This window comes from Apus apus, chromosome 6 (assembly GCF_020740795.1).
Source record: "Apus apus isolate bApuApu2 chromosome 6, bApuApu2.pri.cur, whole genome shotgun sequence".
Lineage (NCBI taxonomy): Eukaryota > Metazoa > Chordata > Aves > Apodiformes > Apodidae > Apus > Apus apus.
In genome coordinates this window covers 8,133,027-8,152,605 of record NC_067287.1, presented here as the reverse complement: position 1 = coordinate 8,152,605, position 19,579 = coordinate 8,133,027, and the positions used below count along the sequence as shown (strand labels likewise).

Sequence of the window (19,579 nt, the reverse complement as noted above, 5' to 3'; positions counted from 1 at the left end):
CTGCTTTCTCTGTCAATCCCACCTTTTTATCAGAAAAGCAGAATAGTTATCCAGTACTAATGCCCACACATGGAATATATCACCATAAATCTAGTGGTATAATTATACTTCAGGAACTTTGCTTGTTGATTTCTCTTTGCAAAGAAGTCCTTTGAAAAATGGATGAAAGAGTGGCAAGGTTTGAACATGGCAGAGGCTGCATTGCAAAGGGGAAGCATGAGTCAAAGGTGTGAAACAGTGTAGTGATCTCAAGTGCCCTTCTGCCTATTCATGCATTTAAATGATTAATCTGAGGAATAGGCTAGTCTGGAAAAAAACCCCAACATTTAGCTTCCTGACTGAAGATACTGTAACACTGTCTCCTTTGTAAATAATTTGTAAATAATTAAAAGACAGTGTTTGCATGTTGGTATGTGTGGAAAAAAACAAAGTGTAATTTACATTTGTGGAACTGCATTAGCAAAGCAGATCGCCTCTGTTTACTGCAAGTCAAGATTAGATCCATAAATGTGAATTGGATTTCACTTCCTTGAGGAGTTCTCTCAAAGATTTTTGAGTATTTGAGTTTGTCATAATAAATAGCAAGAGTTGTTATGTAATCTGTACCAAATTAACTCTTAATTTCTTCTTAAAACACATATATAAAAAGTTAATGTGAATCAGAACTACTGTATGTGTATCTTACTGAGGTTCATTAGAAAACATTTAAAAGATTCTAGTATGAATAGGTTGATGAATGAGACATCAGTCTCTTGTCACTTGTATTTGAAGCTTTTGAATAATACAATTTAAAGTTTTCCTAAATTTAAGTCTAAATGGACAGTTGTACAAATAGGAATCAACTTCTAGTAGCATTAGAAGAAATATGAATGCATGTAAGTCTGGTATGCTCGTGATCAGCACTTGTTTGGAGTAGGCCCAGTCAATCTTGTAATTTTTTTGGAGTTAAAACATGAGCAATGTTTTTAAATGCTCATTTGCCTTGCCTTTTTTTTTTTTTTTTAAAGTACTTTAGTGGTGTCTTAACATTACTTTAGTGTTTTCAGGAACATTAATACTTGCTTTCAGTGCAAGTTGTGCAAAGTCAAGCCCTCTAAAGTCACAATGTACCACTTCTTTGGCCAACACGAACAATATCAGTTCTGTTTCCTTATGTTTACTCTGTGCATTGAATAAAGCAGAAGTACTCTGCCTGCTGAAGGAGAAGAAAGAAGCTTGGTCATGATCTGTTTATGCACTGCTGCAGTGTTCATCTCCTGCATAAATGTTAATGTTTTAACTGCAAATAGTCTTCTTCCTAATACAAATTTTTGCAGCTCAAGCTGTATCTTCAGAAAGAATTTTCTGTTGAGTGGTAAACTCTTACTCTTCCAGTATGTACTGGCTGGCTGTAAGCAGCTGGCTATAAGCATTTAAACCCAGCTGTGCTTTTCTGATAATTCACCAGAATTGCTTAAGTTGAGATCTTTCTATTACTACCTTGAACAGAGACTTCTAGAAGTTGTGAGGTGTGTACATGAAAAAGAAAATAGGTTTGCGTGTGTCAAAATCTGAACTTGTCTATATTGTAATTTCTGGGAAATCTGCATGACTTTTGTACTAGATTACAAGCTTAAAAGCTAGTTTACTGCTGTAGTTTTGATTTCTTAGAATGTGAAGTGTTCTTAATTAATTGTTCCTATACTGAGGCACAGTCAAAATAATTCTCAATGTTTTGGTTTTATTAATAGGTAAAGCTTTCTCTTTCATATATTTGTATGCTTACTCTTATTTTGATAGGCATGTACCAATTCTAGGGAAAACCTGCATTTCATAAACTGTCAAATAGATGTATAAATCTCCTGGGTTCAAGCACTTGTGTAATCTAGTTTTGTATGTTTTCAGTGGGTTTCCTTGGGTTTGTTTGTGGGGTTGTGGTTTGGGTTTTTTGTTGTTGTTTTTTTGTTGGTAGTGATTGTTTGTTTTTTTTTCCTTGAATTATTTTATACTTTGAAGTCTCATCATTTACCCAAATGTGTTGCTATTCTTTGGAAATATTTGTCAAATGCTTAAGTTGAAACATGTTTACAACTACCTTTATTAAAATTATATTCAACACAACATTAAAATAATTTCTATTGTCAGAGTATCTGAATTTACAAAAATGTAGTGGTTTCAAATTTTGCAGAATTTGTAGCACAGAAATTCCAGAAAAGCATTGTGTATCTTGTCTACTTTTGCTTACTTCAGTGGTAGAAGAGTTGATAAATTCCTGAGAAGTTTAATACACTTTCCAATTGCACCTAATGTCTCTCACAATCTCACACCAATCTGTGAAAGATCCACTTTTTAGCCAATAGAACAATGTTTCATGGCATTATTTGGTACATTTCATACAGAGTAAACTCTTGCCCCTGCTGTTGTTGGTTTTGTTGTTTTTTGGGTTTTTTGGTCACAATTTATAATCTTTTGGATTTTGTTTCTTTATCAATCTTGAATAGGTTACAAATGGTGTGGGTTTTTGTCATGAATCGAATGAGCTCCCAGAGCAGTTCATCCACTCAGCGTAGGCGAATGGCTCTAGGAATTGTCATTCTTCTCCTTGTTGATGTGATATGGGTTGCCTCTTCAGAACTCACTTCTGTAAGTATTGTTCCATGCACATTAAATGGAAAAGAAAAGCTTATTTGAGAGAGAGGCAGCAGAAACGTGGTCACTCAAACGCTCGGTGAGCACAGTTCAGTCACCTTTCCAGTGATGATGTCCTTTATGTTGGTGAACTAACTAGGATCCACTAAAAGTTATTAGCAAGCACAACATGGTGACTGTTGATTTCAAGTTGATGACTTTAAAATTAAACAAGAGAAGCTCATAACTATGTAATTAGGGAGTTCACTTTGTTTATTGCCATATTGATAAAAATAATGCTTGAATGTTTCCTGAGAAGTAGTAAATGAGCCATACCGTTGCAGGCTATGTGGTACGGTAGCTTATAGTCCAGAACATCTAGAAGTCGAGGACCAAAGGACTTGAGTCATGGAGTTAAGCCCTGTCATTGCAGACACGTTTGTCATAATCAGTTCATACATTTACCATCTCGAGACTGATCTGGTATTTACTTGATGTTAAGTTTTTAGGACTTAAAATAGAGTTTTAGCAATGGAAATTGAGTTTTTAATAAATTCTTGTCAAATTCAGATTTCTGAATTGTCATTAAGTTGCTATTTTCCAAATCAGTTTTGAAACTGAGCATATAAAATCTGCTTAATGTGCTACTATAGGAATATATTTTTTTCCAGTGAGCTGGTAAAATTACTATTGAGACTGAAATGTTAAAGTAATATTCTCTCATTTGTGATTACTGTGCTGCTGCTTATAAAAGCAGTCTTTCATTCAGAAAGTATTTGTATGTGAGTGTATTTTCAGTCCTCTGTGAGTTCAGTGGCATATCAATGTGTGGCTTGGTTAGACACAAGTAATAAGTAGCTTTTCTCTGGTGACATTGTATCTTAGAAAATGGCTTGGTGCCTTCTTGTTGCCACTTAAGAGAGCTTGGGAGAGGGTACCCCCAGAATAGGTAGGGGCCACTTCTGTGTTTAGTCACACATGCCAATACTCAGCGTTGTTATTCTGGGAACCAGACTGTTCTGGACTATCTATGTAAACCTGTTCATTCATTTTGTGAATTGGTAATTTTGGATACTGCAATTATTTTCTTTCCACAGTATGTTTTTACAAAGTACAACAAACCTTTTTTCAGTACATTTGCAAAAACATCCATGTTTGTTCTATACCTCTTGGGATTTATTGTTTGGAAACCATGGAGGCAACAGTGTACTCGTGGGTTTCGTGGAAGGCATGCAGCTTTTGTGAGTATTTTAATTTTATAAATGTTTTGGTCATTGTTGAAGTTTGTACAGAAGAAACTTAAAATAGAAACTAGAGAGTGGCAGAGTTTACATATTTGTGAAATAATGTTTTCAGAAAAGAAGTTATAAACTCAATCATGGAGTAGGAAGGCATGGCAATCATAATTGTATTCTTGTGAGAGGAAGAAAAGGAAGGAAAAAGCAATGTGAAATATGTCAGGAATCAGAAATGCTCTACTTGGCCAGACCATTGGCCTGTCTAGCTTGGTTTTATCTTGGACAGTTGCAGTGGATAATTATTTTAAAGAAGAGCTGGTGAGCATCACCACTGTTGGTTTTTGGTTCTCTTTTACTTGCCCAGCATCTGGAACCAATGAAATCAGTATTTTAAATTTGTAGTTGATTTTTATTATTGACTCTTTTTGTTTTTGGCAGAACTATGAACTATTCACTAAGAGACTTTTAAAGTCATGTTTAGGAAAGGTGATAGGTTTATGTTCTTGTCGTTGACAATATTTTATTTTTATAGCTTTTTTGCATGACTGACTTTTACCATTCTAGAACTGGGCATAGTTTGTGCTGGAGTCTAGAATTATTGCCGTATTACAGAAACATGCACTTTTTTCCCAAGGACATTAGAGATGCCAGAAAGAGTGCTTGTTTTGTGCCAGTGTTTCAGAATGCTGAACAGCAGGACTCAGGAAGCAGTAAGGCATTTGGCCTGATATTAATAATGCATTAAAATAACCGAAGATGGAAAACAAGAACATGCTGTTAATAAACATACCTTTATAAAAAATAGCTTGAATTAAAGGAATTAACTTGAGTTCTTCTGGACATATGAGACTTGACTGATAGTGACAGTTGTAACATAACTTCAATATTTTGTTTTTAAACAAATCCTGTGTTAAATCTATAGAACAGTTGGACTTGGCTGGTATCTTGAAATAATTTTTAGTAGATTGGCCTTTTTCTATCAAATGTCTGTGTGCAGTATGGTTCATGTTAGACTTGATGCTACTCAGGGTCTTAAGATAATCAGGAAGTAAACAAAATCTACAGATTCTTTACTGGCAGTAATGACAAATATGGATGATGAGAGCACTAAAGGATGATTAGTTGTACGGAGCAATTATACTGATCAAATGTATTAATCTCAGCAGATGATTAGAATAAAGGGCTGTTGCCTTGTGACAATGGTAGTGATTACATTGACCAGCTGAATCTCAGGCAGTGCAATGTCAAGGAGAGGTACTATCAACTCATAGGAACCCATCAGCAATGGGTGAGAGTGCTCAATTTGTCACCTTTGTGGCTCTTACAGCACTGCTATTGGAATCTTGTTGTTTTGTTCTTTAAAATCCTATGAAAAGTAATTTAAAAAATAACTTGTAGGAGAGAGCCATCAGTTTTTGTTATTTTGAAAGAACAGGGCAGAGACAGGACTTGAAGTGTGCAGTGAGAAGATACCCCTCACCTTCCCCAAGGAGTTTAGTTAAATGGTCAACTGTATAATTTTTAGAAGTGCCTTTAAAATATCTTCTGTCTATTAATCTGGAACAAAGTCTGTACATTTATAGATTTTTATGTCCATAATGATTGCATGGGTAAACACACCTTACTTTTAAGTCTTCTTCCATATTAGGGCTTTGCTTAATTACTTACCAGAATGGAAGAACAGCAAGCTGCAGGTCAGGGAACAGGACTAGTCATACTTGTTAAGATGCAGAAAGGAAGAGGAAAAAATTATAGTTGACCTTATCCTAATTTAAGCCTTGTTAAAAGTAAGGCAGAGTTCCAGGTTTTTTATACAAAGGAACTTTGCCTCAATAAAATGAAGGAACAAGAGGCTTGTTGTTAATACATGCACAATAATTTAGTGAAGCGTGTCTCACTAAGGCTGAACTCTACAGGTTTTGGCAGCCTGGTCCTGCATTGATACCTGGGTTGTTGTTTAGTGAGGCTCTCCCAAGAGGTACAAGGAATTACTGAAATTATTTGCTAAACTTGTAACCCCTCTTGTTTATTGGGGAAAAGGGCTGGAGGGAGAGTGGGAATTGTGATAGAATTATGAAAAAAAAGCATTAAAAATTTTCGTATAAAAAACCTCCGTTATTGGCAACTCTGCCTTGGTAGATTGTTACATTTAAGATTGTTCTGTAATTAGTTTGCAGATGCTGAAGGTTATTTTGCTGCTTGTACAACAGACAACACTGTAAACAGTTCTCTGGTGAGTGCCTTGATTTGTGAAGGTCAATGCTTTATAGTAACATGACACCATTATCCTGACTTAATGTTTGAAAAATATGGCAGTTTTAAATGTAATAGCTTTTGGCTAAGGGGATTGGTAACTTAGATGTTACTAATAAGTGCTGCAAACAGTAACATCTCTTATTATGAGAAATACAGGTTCTCAGCTCAATAGAACACTTGAATATTTCTGTAGTAGTTTGATAAGAAATGTTTGTTGTGCAGAGGAAACCTTTACATATTCAGCTCGGTAGCTGCCACAGCAGAATGTGGAGAGCTAGTGATAAAGCCAAACAGTTTTCAAGACTAAAATACACCAACAGAATAACTGAGTTCATGAGTGTCTTTGTATACTGTTATCCTGCATTGCATTTTGGAAGAGAAGTGGACTGCTTTCTTCCTTTCAGTGGGCAGTGACTACTGTTTACTGAGTTTAATGTCAGTATTGTCACTCTCCTGATAAGCTGCATTGCCTGATGGCATTTCTGTGGTGATTTTCATCATCCATAAGTGATTGCTTGTTGTGCCCATGTTGATCACAGATTGCTGCTTAATCTGCATACCTAATTCAGAGGCCACATGCAGGAATGTATCCAAAACACAAAACTTTTAAAGTTTGCACCATCCCTGGAGTAGACATGGGGTATCTTGTATTGAATAAGGAGTTGAAGAGGTATTTTTTAGAAGTATTTTTTAATTTTATTCTTTGTGATTCCCCCCCCCTCCCCTTTATCTACATTTAAGAATAAAATCTCAGTCTGTTCAATTCATTAAGATCATCTGATTCTAGAAGCAGGATTCATTGTCAACCTTGGACAATTAAGCTTAAATATTGACAAAAATTCTGGTCCTAAAAAAGGAGCCTGATGAAAATACAGCTACCAGATCTTTCATTATTTCATTCTTACAGTTTATTTAATTTAAGCAAGCAGCTTAAAAATTGTCTTGTCAAAAGTATTTTAAGTAATTAAAACTGCTGCTAAGTGCCTTTCAGAAATTACGTTGACTTTCAGTTTTAGTTCATGAGCTTTTAGAGTCATGGGAGGAAAATTAGTATGTATTTATTTATATACATATATATATATATTCTCTTTTATGTTTATCATTGGTCAGAAAGATTTAGATGTAATGAAATGTCAGTGATTTTGGTGAGTTATATTTTAGTTTTAAATCAGTAGGTTTGAGTTTTCTAGGGATGAGTTTTCTGTTCATGAGGATTTACATAAAAGTGCACAGTTATTTTTTAATACTGCATCTTACCAATATGTTTAACATAAAACATAGATTATGTATGGACATTTTTTACAAGCCTATCCACTGTGTGCAAAATAACTTTGTTAAATTTTATTCTCTTAATATTCACTAAGCTTTTCTTTAGTTTTCTAATTTGCTACATTAATTCTACTGCTTATATTTTAAATATCCTGCTTAACTGTATTTTTACTTATACTGATTTGTTTCAGAGTGAACCTTTATATGTTCCTGTAAAGTTTCATGATTTGCCAACTGAAAAAAATGGCAGTAATAATAGTGATGCAGAGAAAAGTGAGTAAAGACTTTCGGAATGCTGAAGTGCTAGTTCCCTGGTGAATGAATTACCTCTTTGCTGGTATAACTGCTGTAATGTTTCAGGACTTCCCCCCCCCCTCTTTTTTTTCCTTTTTCTTCCTTAAATCTCTTATTGCATGAATTGCAGTCTTTTATATATTTACTTTCAGATAGAGAAAACATAGGCCTATTGTTTAGTTTACCTTTCTTGGTCACTACAGATCCAGCCTATGTTTATCTCAAGGGACCAACTGGGTTCAGTACTTGTGATTCTTTCCTTCTGGGCTTGTATGACCAGCAGCAGTGAGTCAGCCCCTGGAAAAACAAGCTATTGTCCTTTTTAGAGCAGGAGCAAAGCAGTCAAAGTAAGAACTTTAACAGTCTATGTGCTCTCTGATTTTATTTAAGCCTCACTATCTTGTGATAGTAGCTGAAACTGGCCTGACTGTTCCAGACAATTACAGAAACGTTGTCTGTCAGATAATCCAGTTATCTGATCCTCAGCAAAAGAGTCCCTGCTTATAAAAGGGAAGGTCTCTTTGTTAATTTCTAGATTGCACACATGCAGAACCACTTCAGAAGGCTCTGCTGTCCTGTGATAACGTGTACCAATCACCTCAGGGTTGTTTGAGCTGTAGCTTTTCTCTTTACTTTTTTAGGAAATTAGGTATTGTTTCATGTTGCATTAGGCTAATATTTATATGTAGTGTGTAATGTTTTCATCACACAGGAAGCTAATTATGCTTGCAATACCCACAGAAATAAGATCCTGGTTTGTAAGATTATTTAGAGGGTGGATTTCAAATGAGCAAATGCCTTTATGATCTTATGAATGAAACACTGTCCTTGCAGTTAGATATAGACAGTTGTGTGCAATATTTGGCTGTTTGGCTATTAGAAAATGAAAGAAAATCTTGTGTGATATTTATTAATGCAGAGTAATTCCTACCTGAGAATTTGCGGTTACTTTGTGAGGATTTTTTTGACAGAGAGGAGGAATAGTGCTTTTCAGTAAGGTTTTTGTGGATGAACAACTGTACTGATTGAAACCAATAATTGTGCTTTGTCTTAATGACCTATCAAATAGCAAAACACTAGTTTAATAATATAAATAATGGCATGTCTTCTGCTTGGATCAAAACCTATTATTTGTGAAGTATTGTAATCAATGCCGCATTAGAACATCATCGCTTAATTTGCACGTTGTGTTGGCTTGAGAAGTTTAATTATAATATGTAGCATTTTTTCCCCATTTTTTTTTTCTTTTCCTCTTAAGCTCTCAAAAAGCCTCGTGTAAGGTTCAGTAATATTATGGAGATCCGACAGCTCCCATCAAGCCATGCCTTGGAAGCAAAGTTGTCTCGTATGTCATACCCAACGATTAAGGAGCAGGAATCACTATTAAAAACTGTAGGAAAACTCACTGCAACTCAAGTAGCAAAAATTAGCTTTTTCTTTTGCTTTGTGGTATGTGTTCCGTTCTTTCAGAAAACTGAAGTATAGATGCAATTAAAACTTGTATAACAATGGTATTAAGATTACTTGTATTCTTTATTCATTATTTGATAAATATACTGTAAAAAGTTAAACCTTCATGTGCTGGACAAGAAAGTGCAACTTCTTGAAAGGGTAATAAACAGAGATCCTGGGTGTGTTGTTAACTGTAAGGTCAGTTGTAAGATACGCCATGTTGTCTAATGTTGGGTATGTTTGGTACAGCAAAACCTGGGATTGTATGTACACAGGCTATTAACAGCTGCAGTGAGACTGCATGGAATGGGTAAATACCAGTATGGCTTCTTTCTGGGCCATCACAGAGAGAGCACCACCTTATACCTCACTGCGGCATTGTGCCCTCCAGTAGTATGAAGAAAAGACAGTTAATTGTCTTTCAGCTCCCTGGAGGACTGCAAGATTTACTTAAAATGTGTTGGTTACTGGTGTTTCTGCATTGTTTCTCAGTTCTAGAGGGAGAGAGAGTTAATGGCGGCAGGATTTTGGAGAGATGGTGAAAAATGTAGAGGGCAGATCAGTAATAGCTGTTCAAGAAGTAACTGTTCAAAGTTCTGAAGTAGGTTAATTTAGAGTTAAACACATACTTGAATCTGGTTGGTTTGGGCCAGTTCTGATTTTTACATACCTGGCCACTTTAATTTAAGTTAGTAATCTATTTGAGGTAAAAGTTTTCTTCTGATTTTGGTTTTGGACAAATAGTTGGTTTTTTTGTGGGGTTTTTTTGTCCTTAAAGTAGGATTTTATTGTACTGATAAACTTAAACTCTGCTCTTGCTATCCGTATGACCATAACATTATTTTTCTTTTCCCCCAGTGGTTCTTGGCAAATTTCTCTTACCAAGAAGCTCTGTCAGATACCCAGGTTGCCATAGTTAATATCTTGTCTTCAACCTCTGGTAAGTTTATTTACACTATCAGATGTGCATTATAAGGCTACTTACCACACAATAATAATTTTGGTTACAATGGCCTTGTGTAATGATTTACCTGTGGTTTTAGGGGAAACCCTAAGGCTTAAAGCAATTGAATATGTGCATTTAAAAATTTCTGTTACATAATTGCAGGGGTTTAAGGTATCTTCATGTTTCCCCTGCTTTTTTGCTTTTCAAGTTTGCGTGTGTTGTGTACTTCTGTGGTTATGCCTCTGTATTAAGAGCTATCTTAGCAGTATAACAGATTTGAAGGAAAGGTGGTAAAACTTCTTATCAAAATAGATACTGTTCAGAGTAAAGTCTTCTTGATAATGACTGCTTTTTAAAAAAATGGTTTGGGGTTAAATAACCCACCTAAATATTATGCATATCATTGGCTTACTTAAAGGCTCTAATACAAACTTTAAAGTATTTAAATTATGTGTCAGTCAATGTTTTGGGAGGTTTTAATTCTGTTGTTTAATAAAATGAGTTTTAAAAGCAGTTACTTGGTTGCTTTTTTTCCCACTGACTTTTCAGGCTTCTTGCTGTTTATTTTGCTAGTATGTTTGGCCTTTCCTAAAGTTGAGCATGTACTTGCTCACTTGAGGACTTGCATCACAAGGTGCTAGTTTTGATTAAAATCATGGATGCTGAGATCAAGTGGATAAAACAATTTTTAAATATAGAGAAGCAAATGTCTGTGCAGTCTTCTGAACAAACTAGTAGGAAAACTTGATTGTATAAACTCCTAATTTCTCTTGCAGGGCTTTTTACTTTAATCTTAGCTGCAGTCTTTCCCAGTAACAGTGGAGATAGGTTTACCCTGTCCAAATTACTAGCTGTCATTTTAAGGTAAGATCATGGGGTGGAACACTTGCTCAAAAACTGATACACTGAGAAGATATCTGTGGTACCTATTATAGTATTTGATATGCTTTAGTTTTTAATAAGGTCTCTTTAAATACTTCATATCATAAGCAACTACTGAATCTCATGCTCCTACAGGAAATAAGATTTATCAGGTTTCTGTTGGAAATATGTGAACTTACTTTCTTGTTCTTTAACTATGTTTTTTCTGGTTTTGTGTAGATGGGGAAAAAGGAAGAGGCTTGGCATTCATTGTTGTCAGCCTGTTTCATTAAATGGCCAGTGTGTTGTTCAGGGAGTTTAAAAGTGGGATTTGTTGGATTTTAGCTTAGGATCAGGCCTTAGAAATAGAAAACTCCTTTTGGCTTTTTCAAAAGTGGGTTTTAGTTAACTAAAAATACATAAAGATAGTAGTCTATTTTGTTAACTGTTCTTTTATTTTTTCTTTCATAAAAATGTATTGTGTCTAAGTAGCGTTTTGCATTTCTTCTATTTTGCTAGCATTGGTGGTGTGGTACTTGTTAACCTTTCTGGATCAGAGAAATCTACTGGAAAAGATACAATAGGTATTTCCCCTTTTTCTTAATTCTAGAATGTGCAGTGATAGGTACGATCTTTTAACAGTGCTCTGCAAGTCATAGAGCAAGCTGTGTGTTTCTTACTTGTGTAACATTTCATAATCTGGCTTTTTAGTTTCGTTTTCTGAAACCAGACATTCATGATGATTCCCCTCCTCCCCTCCGTGATTATAGCTTAATTGGGAAAGTATTTACATTTTCAAGCTTCCAGTTTTAACACAACAACAAAGAACCAGCCCCGTGGCTGCTCACTCAACCCCCACACCCACACACACTGATACTGTGGAGAGTGCAAAGGCCAACTAGAAGCTCGTGGGTTAAGACAAAGGACAAGGAGGGTTCTTCACCGATCAAGGTCATGGGCAAAACTGATTCATCTTGGGGAAAAATAATTACAAATTAATTTAACACTAATCAAATGCACACAAGGCACAGCCAACACAAAGGGCAGTGCTTACATACCTTGCTCCCACCCCTCCCTTCTTCCCGGGCCCAAATCACTTTGTTCCCAATTTCTCTCCCTCCTTCCCCCGAGCGGCACAGGGGGACAGGGGATGGTGTTTAGTCAGTTCACAGGCTGGTGGTTCCTGCCACTCGTTGTCAGGAGGAAGGATTCTTTACAGTCCTCGCCTGTTTCCGCAAGGGGTCTCTCCCATGGGAGAGAGTCATTCACAAGCCTCTCCAGAGTCCTTGCCACGAGGTCGGGAGCAAGTTTCACCAGCATGGGCTTCCCACTGAGTCCCGGGCTGCTTCAGGAACATCACCTCCCCTGGAGCAGGGTCCTCCATGGCTGCAGTTCAAGTCCATGGGCTGCAAATCCACGTTCGTCCCTCCTGGCGCTTTCAGGGAATGTTCCATCGTGCTCCTCCATGATTGCAGGGGAACAGCTTGCCATCTCAAGGGAACTTGGGCACCTTCTTCCCCTTTTTCTTTACCAGCCTCAGGATCTCCACCCTGGCACTGCTTTCACCTCTCCAGCACAGCTCTTTTCTCCGGCTTGCTTTCTGCTCAGGTCTTACAGCAGTTCGTTCATATGTTAATTATGGAGGCACATCCATTGTCTCTCTAATGGCTCCTTGACTCTCTGGTTTTGGAGCTGGGGGACCTTTTTCAGCTTCTTACCTGAGCCACCCCTCGGACCTCTCCCCCACTACAAAAAAACCCCACCAAACCAGCACACAGCATTTTCCCCTACTTTTCATATAGTAATAGTTTTGGTAATAAGTTACTTATCCCTGACAGTTTTACAATAGGTGTATGTTTAGGATAGTTGATCCTAGTGTGTGTAACATGTTTGGCATGACTTAAGTGAATGTTTCTTCATCTTTACAGGTTCCCTTTGGTCTCTTGTAGGAGCAATGCTGTATGCTGTGTACATAGTAATGATAAAAAGGAAAGTAGATAGAGAAGATAAACTTGACATACCAATGTTCTTTGGTAAGGCTAATTATTGAAAGTTTTGATTCAGTCTGTGATTAAATTGTTTGCTTTCAGGCACTGAACTGTGTATGAGTGGTAAAAGGGTTTAGGAAAGCCAAGGAAGTAGAGAAAGTCTATTGTTCCCATGGTTATAAGTACTTTAGAGACTGGTTGTGTGAATTCCCTCTTGTTTACAGTCTTAACAATGAGAGATAACATTACCTGTAGGGATGCAGGCAGTTCCTTTGGACTCAATGGAATTTTTAATTTATTTTTTTTTAAGCTGTAAATATCTGATGTAATTGTTTGTGACTTTCAGGTAAAGGCTCTTCTTTCTTTCCTTTGAAAGAGTTACAGTATTGCTTTGTTGCTGCTTTTATGTATGCATGTTGTCAAAACAGCAGTTCAGCTGAGGTTTTTAGTAATGTTGAAGGATACTGGTGATTTACTTCATACTGTTTTTATATTTAGGTTTTGTAGGGCTGTTTAATCTGTTGCTGCTGTGGCCAGGGTTTTTCCTGCTTCACTATACGGGGTTTGAAGCATTTGAGTTTCCCAATAAACTGATATGGATGTGCATTGTCATTAATGGCCTTATTGGAACAGTTCTGTCAGAGTTCCTCTGGCTGTGGTACGTACTGCATGCTTTGTATTTCACTTTTACTCACAAGAAATAAAATTCTGGATGCCTTTGAAGTAAGAGGCTGTCTCAGTAGTGGGCATTACTGCTGCAAATTGGGTAGATATCCCCTTGTATGTATTTTCCTCATATGGTAGAAGAGCCTGTTTCTTAGAGGAATATTTGCAAACCAGCCTCACTGTGACTGGTAACTTCTGACTTGGTCAGTCATAAAACAGGGGCTTTTTTATGTTGGATGCTATGCTCTTCACTTGGCTCAAGCTAGTCATGTTTATTGAGAGCCTTAAATTTATATTGACATGATGAAGATAGCAAGAGCTCACATGTCATCTTGGGTCTGTCCTACAGTTATTTGACGTTCTCTTTCATTTTTTTTAATGTCATTCAGTAAATCTATTATTTGTAAACTAAGTATGAGTTGCAAAGGTATTTGGAAAAAAGGGCCGGTTTTCTGTGGCTGTTCATGAGTAGCGTGACATGCATATCGTTTTGTTACTCTATTATTTAAAGAGATTGTAATGGCTTTTTGTGAGTCGTGAATGTAGAGAAGTCTAACAACCTTGTTCTCACTTACGAAATATGATGAGACCACTTGTAGAATACAGTGAAGTCTCACTGAGACTCCATATAATGACTTCAAGGCTGCATTTTAGAATGAGATTTAAAAAGCAGAGTCTGTTTAATTTAAGAATTTGTCTATTTCTAAGAAAACATTTCTCTTTTTGGGTAGGGTTTCTAGGCATCAGTAACATTTCTTTTTCAATTAACCAGACTGGGGCAAACAGATTTTATTGCTAAAACTATTTCAAGATGGAAACAAAATGCGGCTTTCTCTAGGTGAAATCACTATCTGTGAAGTCGTGAATTTTCCATCATAACAAAAGGTTTGTATGGGAATTAATCCTCACTCCAGAAGACATCAGTGACTGAATGTGGATATCTCAATTGTTTGTTATTAAAACAAACAATGACTAACAGTTAAGCTTGATCAAATGTCTTCTGCACTTTGTTGTATTTTAACTTCTAAATAAGACCTCTTTGTTATTATTATAAATAATAGTAATAATAATTACTTTTAAAATTCTTTTTAGGGGCTGCTTTCTTACCTCATCACTGATAGGCACACTGGCACTAAGCCTTACAATACCTCTGTCCATAATAGCTGACATGTGCATGCAAAAGGTAATGTACTACTAAGTTTTGAGCATTATTAACACAATTTTTTTGAATTAAATGGTGGTGTTATTTTTAGCAATGTATGCAACAAACAGTATTTTAGTTCTCTGACTTGTTAATAATTGTTGAATTGCATTATAATGAATATTCTCTTGATATCGACAGTTACAGTAATTTTGCCCTTGCAAGCATGTACTTGCACACTTAAATATATCTGATTAAGATGCAGCTTGTATGAAAAGTTCCCAAGTCATCATCCATGCCTGGCCGAATGCTTTACCTTGAAACAAGCACTTTTTCTAATTAAAGAACAACTGCAAGTACAGCATACATTAAATTAATATCTTTACAGGTATAGAATTATTACAGACTGCCTATCTTGAAAATACTCAATTAGTGACAAAACCAAAAATCTATAGGTTTACCACAGAGGAATGCAGCAGCTACAGGGCTCAACTGCATTTTATTAGATCCATGTGGATATTAGGCTTCCATTTAGGTGTCCTTTAAGTTAGTCTAGTTCCACTGGTTTTGAGGTAATAGCAGTGGCAAAACCCTGCATGTAAAGAGAGGAAGGAATCTTATAACAATGTAGAATAGAAACTATGTGAATTTAGTTATTTTACTCTTCAAGCTATATTGATACTTTTCATGCTAATAGAGTAGAATTCTCAGTTTAAAATATTTCATTATGTATGAACTTCCACTCTTTGAGTATTTTAATTTAATATTTGATCAGCTGCAAGGAATATAAAATTCTTAATTTCATGTGAATAATTATGATTTAGCATACACTGCAAGCATGCAGATATTGGGTGCTCTTGTATTTTTGTTTTTTCCTTTAAAAGTAGGTCACACAACTCCTTCCTGAAGACAGAATCATGTGTTCCTGCTTTTTATTTTGGATTTAAATAATCCCTACTGTTTACATTTTAAACAGGTGGTTTGACTTTGAAATTAACTTATTGAAATAGCTTTCAACTAGTTTTTATAATGCAACTGTTGTTAAAGCAAGCTTAATTTTTCTTAGTGTTAATGCCCTTTGTTTTTGGCAGGGCAGATCCACATAGCTCATTATGTCTATGATTTTTGACACCTCTCAGTATAGACACAGGTATATTTCTCACTGGGCTAAAGTGTGAGCATTCCTATCACATGCTTATGTGCACTTTGACCCCTGTTGACACCTGTTTCACTGATGTTAAATGTGTGTATATGTATGTTACTGTATATGTATGTTACTGAGATGCTGCAAGAGTTTTCCAGAAAGTAAGGAGTAAAATTATGTGCCAGGTAGTGTATTTTTCTGGGCTGAAAATTGTGAATTAGTCAGCATTTGAGCACCTTGGCCTAAAACAGTTTGTTACTGAAATACAAGGAATTCTTTACTGAGATGATAAATGTTCATGTGAATTAGGAAACAGTTTAGTCATGTAATAGTTCAGCTGAAAATTTTTATCAATGAAAATGGGCAAAATTGACTAAACTTACAACTAAATATAGAACACTACCTCTGAAATTTTGAATAGACTGGTGGTCTTGCTCTGCCAGCTGCTGCTTGCTTACACTGCTGTGTTCTTTTGAGTCTTGTAGGAAATGCAGATATGCTAAATTTGTATGTTCTGTGCAAGTAGAAATGAGAAAGTGTGAGAATACAAAAATTTGGACTATGCCTGGAACATAGCTTAAATTCAGTATTCTGTAATTAGGTGCTTCGCTGAAGAAAGTGGTTTTAGTGCATTATCTGTGAAAGTTCAATTTATGAGTTGTTTTCAGTCATGACATTTGAATTTTTTCTTCTGAGGCTTGTATTTGTACAAGACTGACTTATGTACAAGAAATTAGTCAATCTTGCACTTAATGTTTCTCACCAAAAAGAAGCTTTACAGCTCATTGTTGTCACAAATGTAAATTCTAAAAAGAACCTTTTGACTTCTGAAGTTTTCTGACTGCGTTTTGTTTTCATCTAATGTCAGTGTGAATTTTGGAAAATAAAACAGAAAAATAAAAGGATAAAAATAGGAAAGTCAAATTGACAAATAAAAGGAGAGTCAGAATTGGAATAAATACTTGGGTAATGAACATGTGATGTACAGTATTCTTCACATCAATATTAGCTGAGTATTCCAACATTGGAAGTACAGCAAAACCTTGGAGTGATTCTGACAATAGTAATTCATCTCTAAGATAACTGTTTCTTGCTGTTAATGTATCTGCAATATTCACTTGGGACATAAATTTTAACAGGAAAGTAAATAACTAATGATAACTATTAAGGAAATGAGGAAAAAAGATACATAGATTTATCTCCCAAAGATTCACTTCAGTGAGGTGGAATTAGGTTTTAATGTGAGCTAAAGCTGGTACGTATTTGTGCTTCTACACATTTATATATATATGTGTGTGTGTGTGTGTATCTTCTAGAGATGTGTGTATATACATATATAGTTATATATACTGACATTGGGGTTACTTAGCTTTCCAGTTAGTGCTTCTGGCCAGCCTTGTCTTCCCACCACATTTCAGTTGTCTTAAAAGGAACCTATGGAAAAATGCCACTGGCATGGCTAATAATGAAAAGATTAAACTGTGAGTACACGCAGTCTTCATGTGACTGTTAAATGGCAAGTGTACAATATATATAATTACTAACTTTCTGGGTCTGTATGATTCTGTAATCTAGCATAAATCTGAATCTGAAGAAACTACAACAAAATTGTTAACAACTATTTAAATATTCGTTTTGGTAACCTTGGTATTTTTTAATTTCTGTTAAAAATCAATAAGGATAACATAGGGGTTTTAAAACAGTGGTGTATTCAATTTTTGAGAGCATCAGTGCTAGGTATCAAAACTACCTTTTTTCTCCAGTCTTCAACTTTGGAAATTTTCCCCACAAGAGGGCGCCGTGCTTATGTCACATTGCTCTGTGAGCTCGAACGGTGTTTTGAGACTCTAGCATCCTTGATTTCTCTAACTTTCTATAATTTTAAGTTTTAAACAGTCTCAGATTATCACTTTTGAGTGTAGTAGTAGATAGATACAAATATCAGTGGAATTTAGTTTAAATTGGGCAAATAATGTGCTCTGCCATTTTAAAATGAAATGTGGTCTTTCTGTGTGCATTGATTTTGGCAGCTACCGCTCAGTGATGGTATATTCGTAGATGAATAAAGAGGTGCACACATCTTTCAGGTGAGATCAGGCATGGTTCTGCTGATGTCTCTCAGAGGGTCCAGTCTCGTTTCCGCAGCGTCCAGTGACAGGACAAGGGGCAATGGGCACAAGCTGGAGCACAGGAGGTTCAAGCTAAACATAAGGGAAAACTTCTTTACCATGAGAGTAACACAGCACTGGGACAGGCTGCCCAGAGAGGGTGTGGAGTCTCCTCTGGAGACATTCCGAACATGTCTGGATGTATTCCTGGGCGAACTGCTGTAGGTGATCCTGCTCTAGCAGGGTGTTGGACTAGACGGTCTCCAGAGGTCCCTTCCAACCCCGACCATTCTGTGACTCTGTGACTTCATCTCAAAGTTACAGTAATAATTGGACAGTATATCAGTTTATTTTTTTTTGCATTTGAGTGAATGGTGTTTTTGTTTTAATTCCAGGTGCAGTTTTCCTGGTTATTTTTTGCAGGGGCAGTCCCTGTATTTTTTTCCTTTTTCATTGCAACTCTCTTATGTCATTACAACAACTGGGATCCAGTGATGGTGGGAATCAGAAGAATTTTTGCCTTTATTTGTAGAAAACATCGCATTCAGAGGTAGGGCAGCCACCAAATATAGTCCTATCTCTTATTTCACCTTTTCAGTATCCTTTACACTTTTATATGCCACAGTACTAATGCTCTATGTATTTTAATTTAATTTAATTGTATATTCGGGTGTACCGATTTCTTAATAGTGGTAGTTGCCAAGCTGTTTATTAACCTATGTCATGCTCAGAAAATGGAAAGATGTGAAGTCTGTTTACCTTTTAAAATAAGGTTTCTAGTGGCTGTCACAGTCTTCTGTTTTTTTCCCTTTATGTCTCTATAATAGTTGTTTTATCCAGAACATGCAGCAAAAATTGTGCAAAGTTGAGTAGAATTTATGGAATTAAGGGGTCTTTGTGTATTTTTAATGGCTGCAGTTCAAACCACTAGCTTACTTAGTACTCGTGTTGGCTTCATAACAACTGATGCAGTGTAACTTCAAATAACTAAAGTTTTTCTTTTTAAGAATGCCAGAAGAAAGTGAGCAGTGTGAAAGTCTCATTCCTATGCATGGTGTTTCACAAGATGGAGACAGCTGTTCATAGATAAAAGTTATGCTTAATAAACTTCAAGCAACATGGAGAAAGGTGAGGATTGGTTGCATTTTTACAGAGTTTTGAAGGTTATCTTCAAAATTATTGTTTGTTACCAAGCATTGTTCTCATCTTGCTACAGTTTGTGGTCAATGGTTTTGAAATGTAAAGTAGTTTTTTTACTTAAGAGTATACAACATTCATTAAAAAAAAAGGACATGAGTCAATAATGCAGAAGAGGCATAAAACTTCTTGGTATGCATGGTGTGTGTGGAAGAGATAGGAAGTAATTATTTAGCTCTTGTTAATACTGTCAAGGTCTGAGTTTGGGCTATTGCAGTTCATGACAAACTATTTAAGGAAGTTTGGAGGACATGACCAGAATTTATCTCTATGGGTCTAGAAAATGGGAAGGAGTCCTTGTGGTTGACAAGAATTAAGTTGTTAAATTACATTAAGTATTAGGGAAAATATTTCTGATTATAAGGATAGGGAAGCTGGAGTAGAATAGCAAATAGGGGAGTCTGCAAAATAC

The 19,579-nt window shown here is 36.0% G+C and overlaps 1 protein-coding gene across 6 annotated transcripts in view; it reads left to right on the top strand.

Moving 5' to 3' along the window:
• SLC35F5 (solute carrier family 35 member F5) overlaps positions 1 to 19,579 on the top strand; it is a 33,360-nt gene that overhangs the window by 5,609 nt on the left and 8,172 nt on the right. For 5 of the 6 annotated variants that reach the window (XM_051622995.1, XM_051622996.1, XM_051622997.1 and 2 more), the window contains 13 exons: positions 2,481 to 2,622; positions 3,705 to 3,848; positions 6,016 to 6,078; positions 7,562 to 7,643; positions 8,923 to 9,113; positions 9,975 to 10,056; positions 10,839 to 10,926; positions 11,443 to 11,507; positions 12,852 to 12,956; positions 13,410 to 13,569; positions 14,670 to 14,760; positions 18,366 to 18,520; positions 18,978 to 19,098. In XM_051622995.1, the coding sequence (XP_051478955.1) occupies positions 2,488 to 2,622; positions 3,705 to 3,848; positions 6,016 to 6,078; positions 7,562 to 7,643; positions 8,923 to 9,113; positions 9,975 to 10,056; positions 10,839 to 10,926; positions 11,443 to 11,507; positions 12,852 to 12,956; positions 13,410 to 13,569; positions 14,670 to 14,760; positions 18,366 to 18,520; positions 18,978 to 19,056 (1,440 nt within the window). In that variant the 5' untranslated portion in view covers positions 2,481 to 2,487 and the 3' untranslated portion in view covers positions 19,057 to 19,098. Of the gene's footprint in view, positions 1 to 2,480; positions 2,623 to 3,704; positions 3,849 to 6,015; positions 6,079 to 7,561; positions 7,644 to 8,922; positions 9,114 to 9,974; positions 10,057 to 10,838; positions 10,927 to 11,442; positions 11,508 to 12,851; positions 12,957 to 13,409; positions 13,570 to 14,669; positions 14,761 to 18,365; positions 18,521 to 18,977; positions 19,099 to 19,579 lie in introns of those variants that run through there. The other variant, XM_051623000.1, reaches the window with a different exon arrangement.